The 23,201-nt window shown below is 36.4% G+C and overlaps 1 protein-coding gene across 1 annotated transcript; it reads right to left on the reverse strand.

Moving 5' to 3' along the window:
• Window positions 1-17: 17 nt before the first annotated feature.
• Window positions 18-22,319, reverse strand: LOC310891692 (adhesion G-protein coupled receptor V1-like). The gene is made up of 13 exons (XM_083853931.1): window positions 22,304-22,319; window positions 21,521-21,790; window positions 19,823-19,903; window positions 18,360-18,499; window positions 15,363-15,972; window positions 14,201-14,416; window positions 13,021-13,222; window positions 9,518-10,332; window positions 7,883-8,092; window positions 3,517-3,647; window positions 3,159-3,258; window positions 1,986-2,165; window positions 18-427 (listed from the first exon to the last, which is right to left on the reverse strand). Exons 3-13 carry the CDS (start codon window positions 19,854-19,856, stop codon window positions 210-212), a joined length of 2,856 nt encoding a protein of 951 aa, XP_083710057.1. The 5' UTR covers window positions 19,857-19,903; window positions 21,521-21,790; window positions 22,304-22,319; the 3' UTR covers window positions 18-209.
• Window positions 22,320-23,201: the final 882 nt, after the last annotated feature.

The raw sequence follows: 23,201 nt of genomic DNA on the forward strand, positions 1-23,201 counted from the left end.
CCATGAAGCACACTGTTCTAAATACTACTAGATAGTTGGTAAAGTTTTAATGAGACAACTTTATTACCTTTAGACAGAGGTAGAGCTGCTTTCTGTGACTATTTGATCCCTTGTGATTTTAATATTAAGATTGAAACCATCTTTCTAAATGACAGTGAAATATAACACAGGGCTTCAAATAATGGCTGCAAGCTTTAGTTCCCAAAATATTACCCTTTTGAAATCATACAGAAAAGTACAGAATTAAAGGGTTTAGAGGTTACCTCTAGAATAGTAATATTTATGGCAACTGATGTTTCTCCTTCTTCTAAAATCAGTGAGCCAGAAGCAGGTACATAATCAGCTCCTGGTTCAGCCACAGTCTCTTCTGTCTGATTACTTACAGTGAGCAATCCTGTAACTGTGGCATAAGTAACATTGATAGTACCTGTTTAATTTGTGAGGAGAAAAAAAAAAAGAAAAAAAAAATTGTTTTTCAGTTCTTATATAATGTTCACTGGAATGGATAAAGACAAGAGATCAAATTCTCATCCACAAAATAAAAAGACTAACTGCAAAACAGAAGGATTAAAAGAGTTATCCAAAGTACATTGGAGCTAGTGTACCTTTGTTACCGTTATCAATATGCCTTCAATTTGACCTTTGCTGACTTGTCTGTCTGCATAGGACTCAAAAATCATTGGGTCCAAATGCATCCAGAAATTTGAAGTTCTGTGGACCATAAATATGAAATTGCTGAAAGACTAACTGGGACATCTCATGTACCATTAATATGAGTTTTTGCAACAAGGACACTTTTTGGGAATGACAGATATCTAAGAAAGGCTCTAAAGACAGTGCTGGGAAACACAGATTAATAAATCTAGATACTTTCCTGGGTAGATTGACAAACTTCAATAGAGAACAAAATTAGGGGACACATGGATAAATATTACCAAGCAGAAAAGTTATACATTATAGTTTTGAGAATAAAGCCACCTCTCGCTAATCTGGTAGGGTAAGTCAAGTGGCAAACATAAGGAGTATGAACCTGAAATAAAATGATAGATGAAATTAAAAGCTGCTCTATATGAAATAAAATGTAAGAGATAAAAGAGTCCTAATTAATAAATAAGTAACGATGCTTATTTTAATTCAGTGAGAGATCTTGCACTTACTATGAACAATTATCTTAAAACATTAGTTTACTGAATAGTGTTCAAAGAGTACACTAGAGTATGGACTGGTATTAAAAAATAAATGGAAAAATAGTGTCATTAAAATGTCTCTAAAACTCTCTGGTGTCTCCAGATCTTGAAAAGCACTGTAAATGTTACTTCATTTCAAAACAAGTATGGCAAAAGAAACAGCCAGATTATCACCGAGGTGTAAATATAGTCCAAAAAGGCAAATAGGAAATTATTATACATGTTTTCTCACAACATAAGTTGCTATTTTCAGGCAACAAACACAAGATTCATTTTTTTTTTTCATGAAGCACACTATTGTATTGTAGAATTGAATACTATATAGTTTAAAGGATGTTAATGGATAAATTGATTCAAAGAGGAATCAGAAATTGTCAGAGGAGACATAAATTGAATTCAATGGTCTGGACACAACTTTTTCCATGTGACATTCCTAAGGTGCTGACTTCCTGAAATTCAGAGAAAAAATATGTGGGATGTGTGTACATGTCACTTTTCTCATGTTTTTTATTTTTTCTGAAGAGACTAATGCTTTGAGACAGACTCATTAGACAAAAATATGGTAACCTTAATAGCCACCTGATTGTTACAGCTTTCAGATCCCTTGCTGTATTAATGAGGATTATGACTCTAGTAATAAGTAATATTTAGTTTCCAAGTCTGCAGAAAGAAGCTTAGAAGTTCTGAAAAAAATACCAACTGTAACAAAGATTTTTCCAAACTTTCATTATCATGGCTTTTATTTGCCTAATGATAAGCAAAACAAAACTTCCTTTCTCTTGGAGTTGTTATACAGACCTAGAGATCCAAATTCTCTGTTAATAAAAAGCTGAATTGTTTTGTTTTCTTCTGGGATTAAAACCACCCTGGATGTGGAAGCAAAATTCAAAATTCCATGTGGTTCATCACTAGCTTCTACTGTTAGAACAGCTTCATATCCTTGACTATCCAAAACAGCAGCACCTGTAGAAGAAACTCCTGCAAGAGAATCAGTGGACTGCAGTGAATGAAGTGTTATGCAACTAATATTTTTGTCTTACATTATTGTTAATATTACATTTAAATAACGTTCAGTAGCCATGCAAATACCACGAAACCAAAGCTCACTGAAGTATGTGGATGGTGTGGGACCTACACACATATATATACTTACATTCTATAACAAATAGAAACAGAAATTTTATGCATACCAAGTACAAAGTCACAAAAATGTATTAAAAAATAAGAAAACTTAACAGGCCAGTGCCAAATATCAACTTCCCTATATTTTAAAAGGAAATAAACCATTTTCCCAGGAAGTACCTCCAAAAGCTTAAAACTATATTCCACTTCACAATCATTACATCAATAAACTGATATGTTTTCCAACTATTGCTTTGATGAATAATTTTGCTCATCCCGTTGGGCCACAGTGACTCTCGGAAGTTGATAAGGCACCTCGCAGCAACACAATCCATGTCAAGTTAGTTTGGTGTTTGGACATTAATTTCAGTTTGAAAAAAGGTATTTCAGAACGGATGCAGTTTAAGGCTTCTTTTCTCACTATAATTTTAATGGCAAGAATAAAATATTCTGACCACCTTGAATTCAGGGACAGATCAGTAAGTCTGCAGCTTGACAAGATTGTTTAAAAAGATAAAAATATCTGCATGTTTCATGGCAACTCTATCCATGACATATTAGTAAACTCAGTTTGCATTAAGATTAAGGGAAGAAACAACCATTGAATTAAATAGGCAGAGTTAAATCAGGATTGAAAACCATTTAAGTGTATTTGTGGAGACACGGTGGGATTTATATATACATACATAAGGACCAAGCCTATTTCAATAAAATGTTAATGAACTTTGCGTACTTTGCACCAGCTGCAGTTTGCTCAGTCCTATACCTCCAAAATGAAATAATAAAATTAAAAATATTATATTATTAAATGGTATTTTTAAGATGTAGCTGGCTATAGTTCTGCATTACCTTCTGTTTTGATGTTGTATAGGATGACTTGGTATTCTTCTTTTTCTTCAGGAATATGGTCATCCAGCAGATCAACATACACTGTTGTATTCAACGTCCCCTATTTGTTTTAAGGGTAAATTGATTAGCCATTATTTTATAAAACACAAGTGATATCATAATGACAAGTATTTTGAACAATTTCTTTAAGAAGAGTTAAGTATCAAGAATTGTAAGCTCCCTCCAGTTTGTAAGTCAAAAAGTGAGAAATTAAATAATCAAACCAAGAAAGAAGGACTGTTGAAAAGGCACACTTTTTCTCAGATCAGTTCTAATCACACTATTTTCCTGTAGCCAACATCACTGTTTATGGACTTACCTCAGGAAAAAAAAGTATTCCAGAATAGTTTGCAAAATTTTGTTTTACATTATGTCCTACTATCTTCCACTCAACAGTAACATTTCCCAGTCCTGGAGGAGTTCTTACGATGTGGAATTGTAATTGTTCTCCTAGGAATAAAGGACAAGATGCAGTGTTTCAGGGTCTCCTCTTCTACATGTTGGTTATAAAAATGAGAGGTCAAAAACATGCATCACACAGTTAAAGTATTTTTCCTGAAAGATATTGCTATTTTTGTCAGTTTGAATTTCACAGTAGTTATATACCACATTCACTTTTAATGCTGAAAAGAAAAACCTAAACTTAAACTCTTCTAGTTTTTTTTTTCTGTTTTTAGTTCACACTTGGAAATAATTATGAACATATGAGGGAACTTGGTATAGATGAATAACTTAGAAAGGGAATGTTCATGAAAACATGCGCAAACATTAGAGCAATACAAGTCTGTAAACTGTACAAAACAGTAACTACTGTATGTACCAACAATAATAGTAGTTTTCTACAACAGTTCCCTGGAAAGAATACACATTATCTGAACATTTGCACTGTCTTGTGACTTTATTCAATGCATGCAGAAAAAAATGCTTATAATTATCTGTAAGTTCCGTTTATGTGAGTTCGAACTTACAAATATGGTCACTGTTAGAAAACAAAACATTCAGAAAATGTTAATAATTTCTTATAATCTCAGAGGTAATCAGTATTGCTGGACAATGTGCATATAAAGGAAGCAAATACTATGGTATTTTGCACATTTATAACATTTAACCCCAAAGGCACTTTAATTAAAAAGAGTAGACCTCTTAGTAGGCTTTGTAAAATGTGGAAATTGTTTTATATTCACAAGTTTTTCACAAAATTTCCATTAAATATTTTAAATGTGGACATGTGAAATTAGCATGTTATATCAACATGGAATAGATCAGTAGGCAATATTTTGCAAAACATTCACAATAGAGGACAGATGGTTATTTATAATAGGTAGGTACATGGCATTCATATTTCATATGCATTTTTCAGGTCCACAGAATTTAAGTTCAACAGCACATTTTGTCCTGCATTGGCTTTCAGAGACATGAAATATGCAGAAATCTACAATTCTGAGATTTTTGAAAACAATACATGAGATTTCTTTTGCTTATTGAAGAATTAACAAAACATAAGATAATGTTATAATAACATTATGCTGCCCAACTAGTCCCTTTGATTATGCAATTTAGAGAGCAGCAACTTAGGATGCTGTCTTGCTATTCTACTGTATTACCTTACAGAATTGTACAGCATTGTACAGCTAAAACTGGCAAGAAAAATCTGAAAATTTTCTAGTTACATTTATTTTTTGTAAGGAAGAGTCAGAGATATGCATGTATATTGGCTACCAATGAAAGAGAAAGGAATTCTTAACTTCAAGAGCCCTTAATATACTTAAATAAAATTTAATATTGTAAAGAAGTAATACAAAAACTGTATACACCCATTTTCAAATACATAAATGTGCTATTCAGCCCCAACATTTCAAACTTCAGTTAAGTCTCAGAGATGTCAACATTGATGTCGACATTGATGTCGACATCTTTGGCTTAAGTTGGTCCATGTTGCTTCTAAGAAAATTAAGGAATTCAAAATTTATTGATATCACAAGGATTCCACTTCTACAGTCAAATATCTGGATGGTAGACTCCCAATTTACAGGTTCCTCTGAGGCTAAATCATTACAGTGTTTAACACTGCACTGCAATCCACTATGTTCTATTTGAGAATTTTGCATATCCATTACAAAGAAATAAAGATTTAAAAGAAAAGTGGTTTCAATGGTTTAGTACCATTGGGAAAACACACACACACACAAATAAGGCAAAGCTTATTTCAATATATCTCTATAAGTTATAATGAATTTTCATTGAAGACTGGGAAAAATGCTTTATGATATAGAAAGCTGTTCCACTATAATCCAAACACTGAGAAGAAACTTGAAGTCATTATTACAGATTCCAAGTAGTTATTTACTGATCCATGTTTCCTACCAGCTTTACCAAGATTTTTTTGGTATTCCTATCCAGAAGAAATGCTAATATGAACACTAATTGATTTCTGAAGATTGAAAGTGTTATTAGGCTAAATTCAATATTTTTTTTAATATTTAATCCTTATCCATACTTTTACATTTCTACATTGTGACTTAATAAGTGATGCATCTCTTACATAGAGAAACAAAGAGGTGGGTATTTATCGCTGTGAAGAAGGGAGCATCAGCCGCTCTCCTCTTCCTCATTACTTTAAGCTACTGCAGTGCATTTTCTTGTAATACAGTTACACAACTGTCGCAGACCCCTGTCCAATAAAAAATACTACACTTATCCTCAATAAGGTAAAAAATAACATGCACATTGTGAAAACAAAATGTATTCACTTAACAGAAAATTTTCAATAACACAATAACTGTAAAAGTAATGATATTTGGATTTATGTCTGGTAAATTTTGCTTTCGAATGAAAAAAATATTTTGACAAACTAAAATAATCTAAATGCCTTAGCTCTTTTGCTCTTTCTCTATTTCTCCCTTTTTCTCTCTCTTTTTTTTTTAATCAAAGACACTTAGTTCACTTGTTTTGTTTCTGGCTGGAAGGCAATGAACTATTTCTTTTCACAACCTGGAAAAATAATATAATAATAACTATATATAATAATAGAACTATAGCCAAGTACTTCAGTTTCAAGCAGCCAGCATTTGGTAGCATGCTATGAATAACATTTAACCAGTTGAAAGTATTCAGGGACTTTGGGACTGAGACAGTTTGTATTAATTCCTTGTGCTCATTAACAGCTCTTCTTAGCTAATCATATCACATCTGGCTTGGCACAGAATTAACACAAACCATACCTAGATAAAAAACCAAAGGTTATGATGCCCTTTCATGTTGGGAAAACAAAACAAAAAACCTTTGGTTGAGAAAGCCATTTTTCTTCAAACAGAAAATGTAGTGCACACATTAGGGGACAAGTTCCTGTTTTGTGAACTTTCCCTGCCCATCAGTTCAAACATCAGAGAAACGTGATACTGCAATACACTGAGATTCCATCAAAGGCCACCTAAAGCAATCACCACCAGTACTATTATCATCCTATGCAAAACTGCATCAAACTGTAGATGAAACATGCCGTGTATTCTTTAAAACAATAGTAGAAATGTTTAGTACATACCAAATTATTATTGTTCTTTCTCAAATGTTTGCTTTCTCTTATAATTGCTACTTCCCAAATCATCTGCCATAAAAAAACATCAGGTTCATGGGACAGACAAAGGGAAGATGTTACCCTAGTGTTTCTGCAGGAATGTTTTCTAGAATATTTTAAATTCTTTGTAAGTCGCTGATAGATCTGATTTGCTTATGACTATTAGGTGTGTGTATGTTGGCACTCATGAAGCGGGCTGGCAGGAGCCTCGTGCAGGCCAACAAAGAGAAGGGCAGAGTCCTGCCCCTGGCGGGGAGCAGCCCCAGGCACCAGGGCGTGCACCCTGATGGAGAGCAGCTTGACAGAAAGGGCTTGGGGTCCTGCTGGACACTGCACTGGGCAGGAGCCAGCAACATGCCTTGTTACTAAGAAGGCTGATGGCATTCTGGGCTGAATTAGGCCAAGTATCCCTAGCAGGCTGAGAGAGCTATCCTTCCCCTCTACTCTGCACTGGTGAGGCTGCACCTGGAGCACTGGGTCCAGCTCTGGGCTCCCCAGTGCAAGACAGACCTAAACGTACTGGGAAGACTCCAACAGAGGGACACCGAGGTGATCAAGGGAAGGGAAGAGAGGCTGTGAGAGCTGAGACTGCTCAGCCTGGAGAAGGGGAGGCTCAGGGGGATCTCATCAGTGTCCTTCAATACCTGAAGGGAGGGTGGAACAGGACAGAGCCAGGCTCGTGTCAGTGGTGCCCAGGGACAGGACAAGAGGCAGCGGGCACAAACTGGAGCACAAGAGGTTCCCTCTGAATATCAGACAGCACTTTTGTGCTGTGTGGGAGCACTGGCACAGGTTGCCCAGAGAGATTGTGGGGTCTCCCTCCTTGGAGATACTCAAAAGCCTGGACATGGTCCTGAGCAACCTGCTCTAGGTGGCCCTGCTTGAGGGGGAAAGGACCAGATGACCTCCAGAGGCCCCTTCCAACCTTAAGCATTCTGTGATTCTATGAATGCTTGCAAGAGTTCAAAGTACATGTCAGGTATGTGGATATTCACTTCTTGCTGGTGTTCTCTGAACAGTGAAACACAATCATTGTGAGTCATTATCAACTGAAAGCACAAAGATGGAAACTGGCATTAAAATTTGAGCGTGGTCAACACAAAGAACACACCTTCACAACCAATAACAGATCTTGAGGCTGTATGGAAGCTTATAATTCCTGCCACATTGTCACTTGCCAGAATAATCACTGTGACAGTGTCAAAACTGGGCAAAATTCGACTCCCTCCTTCAGTATGGACCAGGCTGATTTCAATACTTTCATCATCCTCTGGCTCTGGATCATCTATAATGGGCAGCGTGACCATCTTCTTTGTTTCACCTACAAGGAGAAGAACGTATACAACCGTGTGTCCACTTGGAAACCACCTTGTTAAAAGACTCAATCATCTCATTTTGAAAATAATTAAATACATAAAATATATTAAAATTGCATGAAACAAACTTATTTACCTTTCTGGAAGTCAGTGAATGTCATTATGAAATTTTATCTAATTACTATTGATCAGTCACATTAAGCCAATAAAACGATCACATCATTAAATATACTATGTAGAAATTAATTATATAGGAATTATTTCGGAGTGCCTAGAATTCTTTATTTTCATTACAAATTCTATGACTTTAAAATTTAACTTAGAAAAGGGGAATATCATTCTTGAAAAAAAAATAAATTGCCAGGTGCTAAGCTCTCCGATGAACCATTTACACAAGGGTGTACATTCAATATGAGTACATTTACTGAGCCAGGGAATGCATTGAAATGGGATGACATTTTGTTAGTTCCTTGCCTTTGGGACTATCAAAGAATAATAATGTAAGCAGCAAACACCGTTAATCTCTAGTCGCTATATATCCATTAAAATTTACAACACAATCCTGTTGTTCAGTGCGTGTGCATAACCCAGCTGTGTTTTATGATCATCAGAATATCAATTTACAGAATACATATGTATTTCCTGCTAGATTGTCTTTCAAAATACTTCAAAATCAGTTTTTACTAAACTTGTAACTGGTAATGTAATTACATGTCAGCCTCACAATCATTGCCAGCAGCCATGCCTTACTATTCAGATGATTTATCAAGCTAGCACACTAGAATCTTTACTACGCACCTGGAAATTGCTTTCAAAATATCAGTTCGATTAACTCAGACTTTGAAAAAATAAAATACAGCATAAAATACAGCATGCTGCATGGTACTTAAGTAATGTCTGAGAGGGACTTGTTTGTCCTGTTTGCAATTCTTTTAAATATGTTCTGTTATGTTACGTTTAAATATGTTTTGTTATGTTACAATATGATCTCAGAATTTAAAGAGATGTCATGAAAAATTAGTACTGTAGTGACCGAGGGCTAACAAAAGACCACTTAGGCCTGATTCTCATTTCCATTATCCTTGCTGTAACAACTATCTTCGACTTTATTAATCCTTACTTATGTGGTAAAGGAAATCTTTATAGTGCAATATTTATACTGCAATATTTCTTTAATAAAAACCCTTAGGTATTTATTGTGCTTAGATATTTCATTGTGCTTTGCTACCACTGTGTGTGTTCTGCAAGATAATGCTACATGCTAATGAACAACCATACTCTTTTGCACGTGTATCCTTAGCATTCAGGAAAATTTAGCCTAAGAAGAAGATATCAGTTGTCAAAACATCCACAGTATCGTGTACTTGTCACGTTCTTTTTTCTTTTTCTTAGTTTTACAAAACAGAAGCCAAAACGAGAGCTTGTCTCACCTTCAGCAAACATCAGAGTCTCACCGACACCTATAAAATCCAAGTTTGGAGTAGCAGTCCCACCAATGACACGCCATTCCACTGTCACTTGTCCCAGGCTGCCTTCTGTTCTGTGTATCATTAGCTGCACGTTGGTCTGAGGACGTTCCTCTACTTCAACATACAGACCTTTCTCTGTTGCATTGGGACTTACACTGTAGATCTTAAACACTCCAAATGCGTCTCCATTCATCCTTATGATAACTGTGGAGGTATTTGGCTGTCCTATGGTTGGTTGGTTTTTTGAGCTGGCTGAGACGTTCATCAGTTCTGCTTTCAAAAGGGTTATAGTGAATCTCTCATCCAGTTCTGGCAGGCTGTCAGGCAGTATGGTAACTGTTAGATTTGCAAACTCTTCCCCTTCCTGCATTATGGCCCACTGTCTTGTAACAGGTTCATAATCACTGCCAGCGATGGCTTGTGTGCTGAAGAGGGCGAATGCACTGGTAACGTTTTTCTTGTAGGTCCGGAACCCTGAAGTGTTGTTAGTTAATGGGCTGATATCTGACGTCAGCCAAAGGCAGAGAGGAATCCCTGAGGCACTGGAAAATGTAAAGGCTGAACATGCTTGTTCTTTTAGGCACTGAGCTGCACAGGAATACACAGGGTCACTTGCTGCTGACACATTCACTCTGGTCTTGGATGGTTTGTCAGGAATTCCTTGTACAGGAGGCTCGTAGTAGGCCAGGATATCCTGACCTTGCTCCACAGCAAGAGCTACAACGTCAGTCTCAGAAGTGCTGTAGAAAATCTGCAGCTGACCAAATCTTCCCTCACTAAAAGACATTATAATAAAATAAAGTTCTGTTAGTTGACAAAGGATGTCTAATATTCTACATGTTTCTGGGTTAATAATAGAAGTGAACAAAATCAACTGACCCTTTCTGAATTGCTGAAAAATTCCAAATAACACATCAAAATGCATTCCCTTTGAAACTAGTACCAGAATAACTGAGTTATCTTATTTTTTTGTGGATAGCAAGTTTGATTATTTATAGCTTAGGTAGTAGTCTGTTAAGAATGCATATTTGTAAACATTTGGTTCTAGGAGTTAACTTAGTCTTCTTCAGGACTTGGCAGCTCTCCTTACTTGCAAGGAAGAAAAAGCCGGTGACACCCAGACTTATCATCCTTCCTCTAGGATCACATGCATAAAACCTGTTTTCCTTCTCTTATTTTCATCCTGTAAGGGCTGGCCATTTTGTCCTCCTGTTCAAATCACAGGAACAGGCTACCATGCAGGTTTAAATGATTTGATGATTAAACGGACAAAATGAATAGTACACTGTGTACGCTGAGTTTACATTGCCAATGTAAACTCAGCGTATTCAATGTATACTACTGTATACAATGTATACAATGTATACTACATGTATACAAATGTATACAAATGTATACAAAGTATACAATGTATACTACAAAGTATTCAATGTATACTACGTTTAAGTAATTTATGTAATACACAGACATCTACTTCAAAAACAATGTGTTTGAAATGAAAATACATTGAGATGGCAGATCAAAGAATTGATGCACATATTTTTATGAGAGGAGCATGAAATTTGACATTATAGTGAAAACAAAAGTGAAGAATAAATAGTAATTACAAATAAAGCAAACATTATACAAACCTTCGCCTGACTGTTATGTTTGCCAGCAAATTTCTTTCTAGTGGCTCCTGAACTCGATATAAGGATTGATGAAAGAAAACTGTGCCATAAGGATTATCATTGGCAGGTATTATAATACTTGCCACGCCATCTAACCCAATAGCACCACCATTGGAGGCCTGAGTTAATTCTACACGGACAATCTCAAAGAGAAGAAAAGAAAAAGAAGTAATGCAGCTAGACAATTTGTGGTTTTTCTAACAATAATTACAAGCAAAGTATAACATGAAATTATAGCACCTTCCTGCCGGAACATTTCTTGTTTTCCATCATACATATTTCTAGAACAAGTCAAAATTAATACCATCTTCAAGGAAGATGTAAGTGCTTGACTTACTTCTTCTATTTCTGGAACATCATCAGCCAGGATTTCCAATAGTAGCATCTGAAAGGCTTCCCCAGGGGCAAAAGTAATATTGCCTGAGGCAACCTGCAAGTCCTCATCAGCAGGGTGTCCACCAATGGTAGCAACCCACTCAACAGTAACGTTACCAAGTGTCCCAGCATTGCGGATTACTGGCAGATTTATGGGTACTGATCCAGATTCAGGCTCCTCCACAGTAAATTCGGTCATCTGGAACACTGAAGTGCAGCACAAAGAGGTGTATTTCATTAACAGTAATATTTAAAATAAAAACACCATCCTAGTTACTGAATTATATATTTTATTTCACTTGATTGCATTCATTTGCACAATTAAAAAAATGTTAATCAGGTTTAAACTTCAAATTGAACTTTCAGTATCATTTTATCTGCAAATAAAATTGGCATGAAAATTCAGCCCCCACCCAAGAGTTTATTCCAACGTATCCATTGTTCAAGGCTAGCCATGATCTAAGTTTTTAGAAGACGGTCAGAAGGTAATTTTTCCCAGTGAGGAAAATTTTTATCATTTTTTATGTCACGTATGGAAAAAATGTGTCAACATATTCCATCTAAATTGTTTCAAATATAAGTCTTTCTTGTATAAAATCTTTAGTTGTTAAGAATGAAGTTAATGAATTATCCATGTGGAATTATTTACTTTTGTCAATTTCCTTTACATTTTGCTGATAAAATGGAATAACTGAAATAAAGTAGGGTACTAAAGGGAGAAAGAGTAAGTCAAATAAAATGGCTGGAAAACATACACCAGAAATACTGAAATAGAAAAAATAAATAGAAAAGATAAATTTCTAAAATGTCATTAAATTTTTGAAATTACCATTTTTTTCTCAAAACCTGTGTAATGAAACTATTTTTGGAAAGTGTCCACAATCCATTTTACTGATAATGATAGAAAGAAGAAAAACTACAATAACTAACAACCAGAACATACAAGAACGCAATTTAAGTCATATTTGTACTTTCCAATTTCCCCAGATATTTAAACCTGCTTTGCCTGATTATTTTGTAAAACAATGACACTGCACTATCTAAACAGGTTTTGGCATGTAAACTTAAGCTTCAAGCTATTGCAGAAATGCAACATTTAGAATAGATAAAAAAATACAAATTAAATTAAAATCCATCCCCATTAGGAGACTCCAAAATCCACCTTCGTCTCACAAAATCTTGATATATAAGTTGACTGAATGCTTCAATTTCGCTATATAAGGGCACCATTTGCCCTTACTTACACGTTTTAATTTAGTTTATCTTATTTTGTCCTTTACTGTGTTCATCCAGACTTCCCTTTTTGTATTCTGAAAATTTTTATTCCATTGCCCAGTAATAACTCACCCACAAATCAGCAGATTGCTACTGGACAAGAGAAAATATGCAAATAAGACTCATTTACCAAAGGATCCAAACGGGTCATCAGAAGCCTCAATGGTTATGACTGCCCTCGTCAAAGATCCAAGCAAGGCTCCTCCTGTCGTTTGATTCAGCAGCTGAACATAAAAGGACTCCTCAACTTCAGGATTGATATCATTAATTATATAAATTGGCACAGCTTTACTTGTTTCTCCTTCTAGTAAGACAACATCTGATGAGGCTACACTGTAGTCCTCACCTAGATTTGTACATGAAAAAATAACAAAACAATCAAAACACAGAAGAATATTAAGGCATTCTGGTTCATTATGAAACATCACTAATGTTTATCAGCACTAATATTTATCTGTTCTTTTTGCATTCCCTTGTGTTCATATGTTGGTGTGTTTTTTTGTGTTTTTTTTTTTCTTTATCTTCATACCCAGAAAATACAATTGTTTATTTCCTAGTGCCTTTTAGATATCTGGATGGATGAAAATAAATCTCATCTTGGCCAAAACAGAGTTTACACTGTCAGTCCAAGAAGCAATTACAAAAGGTCCATTATTATCTTCCATTGAGAAGATCACACAACTGTGACATTTCTATATTTGATTTCTGATAGTTGTCTGGCTTTCCAAGAGATAAAATGAAACAGAAGTACCTTTTTCAAAGGAGATTTTACTAAAGGACATAAGGTCACTCCTTCCCTCGTGGAGCTTTTCAGGGATCACCTGAGAGCTTTACCTTTCATTTGCAAAGTAAAAGTCTTCTTGAATTGTGCTTAACATTTGTCTGTTTCACAGAGGAGTCACCAGCTCTCAATTTCCCTCCAAGAAACTCAAATAAGCCATGTATGGTAGGTTGAAATATGTACAAAGGACTAAGTACTAGCTATATATACTACTACAGGATTTTTTATTTTATTTTATTTTTTTGAGAAAGTGAGTGGCCACCAGGGAAACAAACAGCCAATTCCTTTCCTTAGTTTTCTTGCTAGATTCTTCAGTGATGATATCTCTGAGTTTTTTTAAATTTGATGTAAGGTCTCTTCTATAGGACCTGAATTCCTGTCTCCTAAGTACACTCAGTAAGTATCTCACACTTTGGTATTTTTTCTACTTGTTTTACTAGACTGCATTCAATACACACTTGCTTGCTTTGGTTACTCGAAGCATACAGTATGCTCTTTCTGGTTTAACACAGAATGTGTATTTCTGCTATTTTGATTTCTTACCAGCTGTTGCAGTTATTGGCATAGCTTTGAATTTCACAGAAACATCTGCAAAAATTCCCCCAGTTCTGGTCACGTTAATGATTGGTCCAACATAATTTTCAGCAACTCGCACAGCTGAAGCTGAAAGCTGAAGTGTTCCAAAAGCATCATCATTGGCATTGATAATTACATGAGCTATAGTCTCACCCACTGATCCAAGACGAGGAGAATTTACAACTGAAATATAAAAAAAACCTCTTAGAGCAAGCCTGAAATGCCTCCTATATATGGCTATACTGTTCATATACATACACCTGAGTTTAGTGGATGGCCACTACTAGCTTTCAATAAAATTTTCATTTTAGATTTGGACAAAATATAACTACAAACTGCACAAGCATATTTTTGATGTTTGAATTATATTATGTCAGAAAATCCACATTCTTACTAACTTATTATTCTACCCTGCTGTGGAGCATACAAAACACCAGTTCTTTGAAGAGGTGAGGTACTAGCAAAATTACTTATTTATTTGTCCATAGGACAATAGAATTTTACACTAGCAATGATGAACTATAAGTAACCTTTCAGTTTCCCAGTAGAATTTTTTGTAGTGTTTCCCTTAAAAATCAAGATTAATGTGGGAGAGTCATGGGGGAGAGGGAAGGGAAATTAGGCATGCCAAGAAGCTCTTAAGCATAAATAAGGCTGTAATGACCTGAATTTATCTGATCGGGCAAACATCCTCTACGCTAAAAAGCCAGCATGAAGCTGCAATTCTACACCACTTAATGTTTAAAAGGCTTTTTTCGCTTTCAGTAAGTGCAACTAGCTTATTTCCTATCATTGTGCTTTACAGAAACAACAGGTGAGCAGGTATTAGCACACAAAACCAATACAGTAATACAGTTGGCCTAAAACACCTGGGATAAAGCAGATGCAGAAGGGAGAAAGAAATGTCCACCCCTGACAAAATTTTGTGGTAAAGGAAATATATGCTGACACACAGAATCTTCATACTTAATGTGAGATACTCTGACATATAACTTACAGGATTCTTAACTATACAGAGTTAGGCAGAGGTAAAATTTTACTGTAATTTCAATTGCTGCATTTTATCCTATTAAATATAAATATTAGCCTACATATTTAAGCTTTGGGTTTACATATGAAAGACACTTACTTGGCCGATCCTGTACTTTGTCGATCAAAACAGTATTGTTTAGCTCCACAAAAACAGATTCTGACCTCTCAGGATCATAATCATCCAAAATAGGCAAAGATATTGTGGCTTCGCTTTCATTGGCTGCGAAGATCACATAACCAGTAATGGGTATATAATCTTCTCCTTGTATTGCTCTAACAACATCAGGTGGAAGAAAGGGTGACTTTTCATCATCACCTAAAGTTCTGTATGTAACCACTACTGTACCAAGAAGACCACCAAGCCTTACTATTGTCAGGGAGATATTTTTTGTTTCTTCCTCAACTTTTATTGGTCTGTTTCTCTCAGAAAAGATGAACAGTCCATATGGATCATCATTAGCTAAAACTGTTAATGTTGCATTAGTGTGATTTCCAAGACGACCACCGGACACATTGATGATCAAAACTGAAAACACCTGATCCAGTTCAGGCACGTTGTCAGGAGAAACTTGTATGGTAATATTTGCTCTCACTTGGCCAACATCAAATGTTACATTCCCATATGCAGAGACCAGGTCTTCTGTAAGATCACAGACTATGACCCAATACAGAGTCACCTCAGACAGGGCCCCATGAGTTCTCACAACCTAAGTGGAAAACACAAAGATTTATGTATTTCTTTGTACTATAAGAAAGAAGAACATAAAAGTGTAAAATGGCATACAGCAAAGTCACAGAATCACAGAATATCCTGAGTTACAAAAGATCCACAGGGATTATCAGGTCCAACACCTGACTCCACACAGGACCACCCAAAATCAAATCGCATGTCTGACAGAGTAGTCCAAATGCTTCTTGAACTCTGGCAGCTCAGTGCTGTGACCATGTCCCTGGGGAGCCTGTCCCAGTGCCCGACCACCTCTGGGTGCAGAACCTTTCCCTAACCCCCAGCCTGACCCTCCCCTGTCCCAGCCCCATGCCGTTCCCTCGGGTCCTGTCGCTGTCCCCAGAGAGCAGAGCTCAGCGCCTGCCCCTCCGCTCCCCTCGTGAGGGAGCTGCAGGCCGCCATGAGACCTCCCCTCGGCCTGCTCTGCTCTGGGCTGAACAAACCCAGGGACCTCAGCCGCTCCTCATACTTCTTGCCCTCTAGACCCTTCACCACCATAGTAGCCCTCCTTTGGATGCTCTCTAATAGTTTATGTCCTTCATATATTGTAGCACACACAGTGCTAGAGGTGAGGCTTCGCCAGCACAGAGCAGAGCAGGACAATCCCTTCCCTTGACCATCCAGCATTGCTGTGCCTTATGCTCCAGAACACAGTTGACCATTTTGGCTGCTAAGGCACACTGCTGGTTCATATTTCTCTTGCTGTCAAGCAAAACCCCCAGATCCCTTTCCATGGGGCTGCTCTTCAGCCTCTTGTCCCCAGGCCTGTCCGTACAGCCAGCATTGCCCCTTGCCAGGTGCAGAATCCAGCACTTCCTCGTTTAACTTAATTCCAGTCAACTGTGACCTCTCCAGACTCCAAGACTATTGAAAAATTATTGAGAGAGGTCTTGCAATGACATCAGCCAGCTCTTTCTGTACTTTGGGATTAATCCCACTGGACCCCATAGACTTATATGCATCCAGCTGGAGCAGCAAATCCTGCACAAGTTCAAAGTTGGCTGGGAGTTTATCATCATCACAGTCCTGAAATTCAGAGCTTTGGGTGTCCCCGAGCCCATCATTGGTGTTAAAGACAGAGGCAAAGAAGGCATTAACCTCTGCTTTATTGGCGTACTTATTTGTGAGGTTACCAACCTCAACAAGTAATGGATCAATGTTTTCTCTGCTCCTCCTTTTGCTGTTAGCATACTTTAAAAAAAGCACTTTTTGTTGTCCCCACAGTACTGGCCAGCTTCAACTCTGAGTGAACATCACCTCTGTAGTCCTTGTTCAACTGACCTTGCTTCCAATGCCCACAGATTTTCCTTTTTCGCCTAAATTCTAGAATAAGATCCCTGCTCAGCCAAGCTGGCCTTCTGCCCAGCTTGCTCAACTTCTGACTCTTTGGAATTGCCTGTTCCTGTGCTCTTAAGAGGTGTTACTTAACTAACCAGCACTGATGGACTCCAATACCTTCAAAAGCAGGTTCCAAGGGGACCTCACAAACTAGTTCACTGAGTAGTCTGAAGTCTGCTGTCTCCATAGCTAGGGCTGAACTTTTGCTGGCAGTTTTCCTCCTATTACCAAAGATTTTAAACTCAGCCATCTCATGGTCACTATGGCCAGGACAGCCTCCAATCACCACTTCACCCACAAGACCCTCACTGTTTACAAGCAACAAATCTGGAGGGCACCTTTCTTAGTCAGCTTCCAGAGTAACTGTACCAACAAGTTATTGTTAACGTGCCTCAGGAATTTCCAGTACCTGTTTGTATTGGCTGTATGGTATTCCCAGCTAACATCTGGGAAGTTGAAGTCACCCACAGGGACAAGGGCAGATGACCTAGAGATATCCCTTAGTTCATTATAGAATAATTTGGCAATGTTGTCCTCCTGGCTGGGTGGTCTATAGCAGACTCCCACAACAACTTCATCTTATTGTTATAACTTATTTCCATGTCCCTTAATCCTTACCCGGAGGATCTTAAGCATGTCATTGCCAACTGCAAGCTGCACACAATCCAGCCCCTCCATTATATACAGTGCAAAGTCATTGACATGATGAGTTAAAAATAAACTAATTTTAAAAACAGTGTAATCTTTATCATCTTAGCTTTGCTGTATTTGTTGTGTCATCAGCACTTACTTTAAAATATTCATACCTCAAATGTAAACAAGTAGAAGTAAATTTAAACTTATATAAAACATTTTAGTTTTAAGCTGAAAGATACACTTTAGAAAGTGAAGTATAAAATGTCAAGACAAATGTACATGATAAAGTTAAGTTAAAATGCTGTAGACCTATTATAAAAATATTGCAGAATGCTCTGTAAAATAGACATAAAAGAGGATTGCATAGCAATATGAGACCCAAAACTTTCTAACCTGCAACATAATATTGCTATCTCCATCTTCAGGCTCAGTTCCATTTACCGAGAGTGACTCAGTACTGAACTCAAAGACGCCATGAGCATCATCAGAAGCCTCAATAGTCACAACGATGTGGGATGCAATTCCCAAGCTGGCTGTAAGTGCAAGTGCCAAAATGAGTTATTTTTTTATACCATCTTTTCTTAAAAGCTAAGGAAGTTTGTTACAAAAAGCACACAGAAAAGCATAACTGGAATATTTCTGCTGTTTTGCATTTTGTGGTGTGTTTTTTTTTTGTTTTAAATGTGGAATAATTATCCACATGGATAAGGAACTCACTTTCAATAATGCAGTCCTGGCAGCCCTTCTATGGAACAACACTCCAAAGCAACATATAAAATGCAAATATTTTAAGAGAGGATCAAAAATAAAATTACTTGTCTAATTAAGGAAAATGAACTAGAATTTAGGGTAGGGGAGAGTTACGTGGTAAAACACAGTGTAAGCAGTGCAGACAGGACAAAAGCAGGTACTATTTTAACTGAAGCTGGAACAAAGAAAAAGCTAGTCCAGGAAATTCTACTACTATAATGATCATCTTGTGTGAGATAACTTGCTGCTTAGAAAGAGAAAGAGCCTGGCATTTTAAAAAAAATCTGGAAACACAGAAGAGGAAACAACACTTCCCAGGAAGTTCCAAAAAGTGGTTAAACCACAGACTTACTCTCAGGTTCAAACTGAACTCCTTTGTATTTTCAAATAAAACAGAAAATCAGGCTGTCACTGTGGAATAAATTATTTGATTTCGATAATGGGTGCTAACACAATATTTTCAGGTCTCTAGGGTTTAATTCAAAATCCGCCATCATTAGCGTTTCCCTCATAGTAGGTGCTTTTGTTTTCATCTTATTTCTGCATATTGTATGTTTTTAATTTTCTCAAGATTAAATTATCTTTGTTTTCTGTATGTTGTGACAAAAATAGACTTCAAAAATGAAAAATAATCAAAGCATTCTTTTAGAAAAAAAAGAGCTAACACCACTTTTTATTAAGAGTATTTTTGAGATGCAGAGATCAAAGCATAAAGCAAGTGGCAAAAGAAAGTATCAAAACACACAGTCAGGTAATTTTTAAATTACCTTAAATTTAAAAAGTTTCTCTCCTCTTTGCTCTCCAGAAAATTTTACAAAATTTACAAACAAAGCTAATTTTTCTAACTACTTCTGGAATAACTACATTGTGTTCTATAAAAATACAGCTTTGAAGATAGAGAAGCTGTTATTTTCTGTATTACGGTTAGTATTGACTGTTGTTGAAATTAAGCCTTTTTTAAAATGGGAAAGAATGTTTTGACAGGACTCTATGATATATCTCAAACCACAAGCAAAATAACACTATGATAAACTGTGTCAGTAGTGTAGTTCATGAGGGATATTACAGTTAGCATAAAGAAATAAAGATTAATCCAAAATGCTTACCATGCTGATGGACAGTTGGAAGGAAGAAATCCATGTTCCCATCACCACTACCACTGCCATCATTTCTAAAGAGCTCAGCAACTTTAAGATGACAGACATACAGATATATACACATATATACATTTATAAATCAGAGCGCAAGCAAAGAGAAATTTAAACTATTCTGGACAACAGGAAAAAAAGAGGGAAGCACTCTAGGAAGGTATCAACTTTGCTTCTGAAAGTGTACAGGAGTTCTAATAAAGACTGAAATATTTACATATGCCACCTCTTACTTAATTTATGACATTGGAAATAGCAATGGGAAGTCAGAATGAAAGAAAACACATACACATAGTTTATCTTTCCTCTCTTTCCCTCTTTGTGTCCCCATTTTGTATTTCCCCTTTCTCACTCCTAACTGAGGCTTGTCATGGAGGAATCTAAATTGAAAAAAAAAAAAAAAAAAAAGGTAGGGGAGACGATAAAGTCCCTCAAGCTCCTTATTCTAATATTTTCTCACAAAGTGAAAATGTTGGGAAAATCTGCAGAAAACTTAACTAATGGGGGCTTCATAAGCTTTGTGTTTGTGTTGGAAAGGCCAAAAAGAAGGCTCATTTTAAAAAGGCTATATAGTTACTGGATTACTAAAGTTAGTTGTAAATTTTCTGTCACAACAATTTGAAAGAGAAAAGTTTGACTCCTTTTAACAAAACAACTATTCAACCAAAAAGACAAAATACGTGAAAAGTCTCAAGACTTTACCAAAAGAATCACTGAGACCATGTTGCACCATAGACACATACAATCATAGCAGAGAGCTGGATTAATTCAAGGAAATCTGATACATCCTCCCAGAAGGGACCACACTTGCAATTTCTGAATTGTTTAAAAAAATAACATCAGTTTAAAAAAAAAAAATCAATTTATGGCTGTCAGTGTTTCTAATTACTTTTCCCTCCAACAAGCTTTACAATCTCCGTTAAAATTTTTCTCAAATGGAAAAAAAAATCTGTAAGGTATTCAGGGGTTTATGTGGCAGCACCACTATGCTTTGCCGTCCCTTCAGACTAGCCCTTCAAACCAATAATTCTTTCAAGTGTTTGTCTTGTTCTTACAGACAGTTATCTACGAGCTACCTCTGCAGCTACAGCTCAGCAAACTCCCTATGGCCCTCAACATCCACAGCCTATTACTGCTATAATCCATTTGACCTATGTATTGCAGTTCTTCTGATTTCACTCATGTGGAAGAAAAAACAAAACAAAACAAAAAAAAACCAAAACAAACAAACAAAAACACAACACTTTGACTGTTTAGCCTTAAATATTTTATAAATATTCCATATTTTTGAAATGCAACATATTGCTAATATATTTTTGCATTATTTTAGTTCTCATTACCAACCATGAAGTTATACAAAGTGAAAAGCAGCAATTGCCTTTAGATGACCTAACAGATGGCAGTGATACACTTTCCCTAATACATGGTAATAATATACTTGCTATGGGATCTGGTTGTTTCCACCAAGGATTAAGAAAAGAACTGAGGAACAGTTCTTCCCTACGAAAAAAGACAGCTGTATGGGGGTGGGGATGTAGAGGTGCTTTTTGTTTGTTTTCAGAAATAACATAGAAAATAATGCCAAGAAAGACAAGATTTTTATGAACGAGTAGAGGTCATGAAAATACAACTAAGGGACTGATATATGTGCCTTACCTCCTCCCTCTGGGTTCAACAGCTCCACTTTAAACGTTTTTTCTAATTCAGGAATAGTATTATCAGTGATGTTAACAGTAATGTACTTGTATCTTTCTCCTGGCTGAAATTCCAGTGTACCCACAACAGCCTGCAATATAAGAGCTCTTCATATTTTTGTTCAAGTCTAATGTTTTCATCCATATAAAAAAAAGAAACAGAACCTTCATTTTGTCTTTTTCAAAACATCTACTTTTCCTCACTTAAGCTTTAAAAAAAAATCTGAAAAATCTGTTTTACAAAAGAAAAAAAAAAAGAAGAAGACATCTAAGTTGACATACTGGTGAGCATCTGCATTCATGTACATTTTTCTTATTTTTCTGCACAAATGATCAGTTGGACAAGCAAGTGCAGATACATGCAGGTTATTTTGCTAGGCATATACAAATCCCAGTATGTACAAGCATAATGTTAACCTGTACATGCACTTGAATAATATGGTCTGTAACAACAGCAAAACTCACAAATTGCTACACTGAAAACTCTGTTAAGAAAAAAAAAAAAAGTTCAAAACCAGAGGCTTTTCCTAGACAATGCAACTTACTGCAGAGAAAAGAATGGAGAAGTCACATGATGTATATTTTTAAGTGAATATTACATATCCATTTGCCACATCACCTTGTAAAGTAGTCTTTCTGTGAAAGAATCATAGCTGGGCTAGAGCAGTCAAACTGAAAGCTATCTCCACGATAAATAACTCTAATTAATTCCAAAACAATTATACCACCTTGGCAGTTGCCATACCTGATAATCTTTGGGACTGAAAGCTGTGACTGGCACTGTTCTGTATTCCACCAGAACTGTTCCAAGAAGGCCTTGTGCACGAACTACCAGTAATCTGACGTGTCCAGCTTCTTCTTTAATAGTAATATGGGGCACAGAAGAGGCTGGAAGAATCATTTTATCACCTGGCTGAGGAGGTGGCCCCACAGAGAACTGGAGCAGACCTGGAAGACAAGAATTACTACTTACATGGCTTTTCATAACAAATTTTAAAGATGATAAACAATTTAAATAAAGTGATTGATAACATATCTTGTGATGGTTCTGAAATTAAAAACCACATATACCAGTATACCCTTAAGCCTCAATCACACTATTTCCAGAGATGTGCTGTGTGCCTTACCCTCTCTCACTGATATTCTTGTCAGTCTTGATAAAAGGCACAGCACAATAATAAAACCTTCTCTTCCCAAAAGAGCCTCACAGGCCACGGTTTTGCGTATTTACTGGTACAAGACATATGGAGAAATGACTCTCATTGTCAGGAATTCTCATTTGATGAAAAACCTGGACAGGATCAACTACATGCAGAGCCTTTATTTGCCCTCACAAGAGAATCATTGCTTGTTTGGGCAGGGAAGATTTGAGGCCTTTTTGTAAAATTATAAAAGAAAACTAATTCAGTATTCATTCATGTATATAAACAATGAATTAATTCAAGTTAGATAAAGTGGAATATATGAGATTGCTTCCTCAACTATTACAACCAAGCAAAGTTTTCATCTGACTGGAAAGAACTACACAATAATCTGAAACAAAGCTGTATAATTCCCATCATTGTTACCGTATGGGTGGTCACTGGCTTTGATGCTGATATCAGTAGTTTCCTTTTCTGGATCTATACTTGCTCCACTGGTAG

Source organism: Anser anser (assembly GCF_964211835.1).
Source record: "Anser anser genome assembly, contig: HAP1_SCAFFOLD_299, whole genome shotgun sequence".
NCBI classification, from domain to species: Eukaryota; Metazoa; Chordata; class Aves; order Anseriformes; family Anatidae; genus Anser; species Anser anser.

What these genes read in the sequence shown, in the direction of transcription:
- LOC310891692 (XM_083853931.1), bottom strand. Translation starts at nt 19,856, where the DNA reads ATGGATTTCTTCCTTCCAACTGTCCATCAGCATG. An exon ending in TCCAACTGTCCATCAGCATG is followed by an intron (nt 18,500 to 19,822) that starts GTAAGCATTTTG and finishes TTGCACTTACAG; the next exon opens with CCAGCTTGGGAATTGCATCC. An exon ending in GAATACTTTTTTTTCCTGAG is followed by an intron (nt 3,259 to 3,516) that starts GTAAGTCCATAA and finishes TAAAACAAATAG; the next exon opens with GGGACGTTGAATACAACAGT.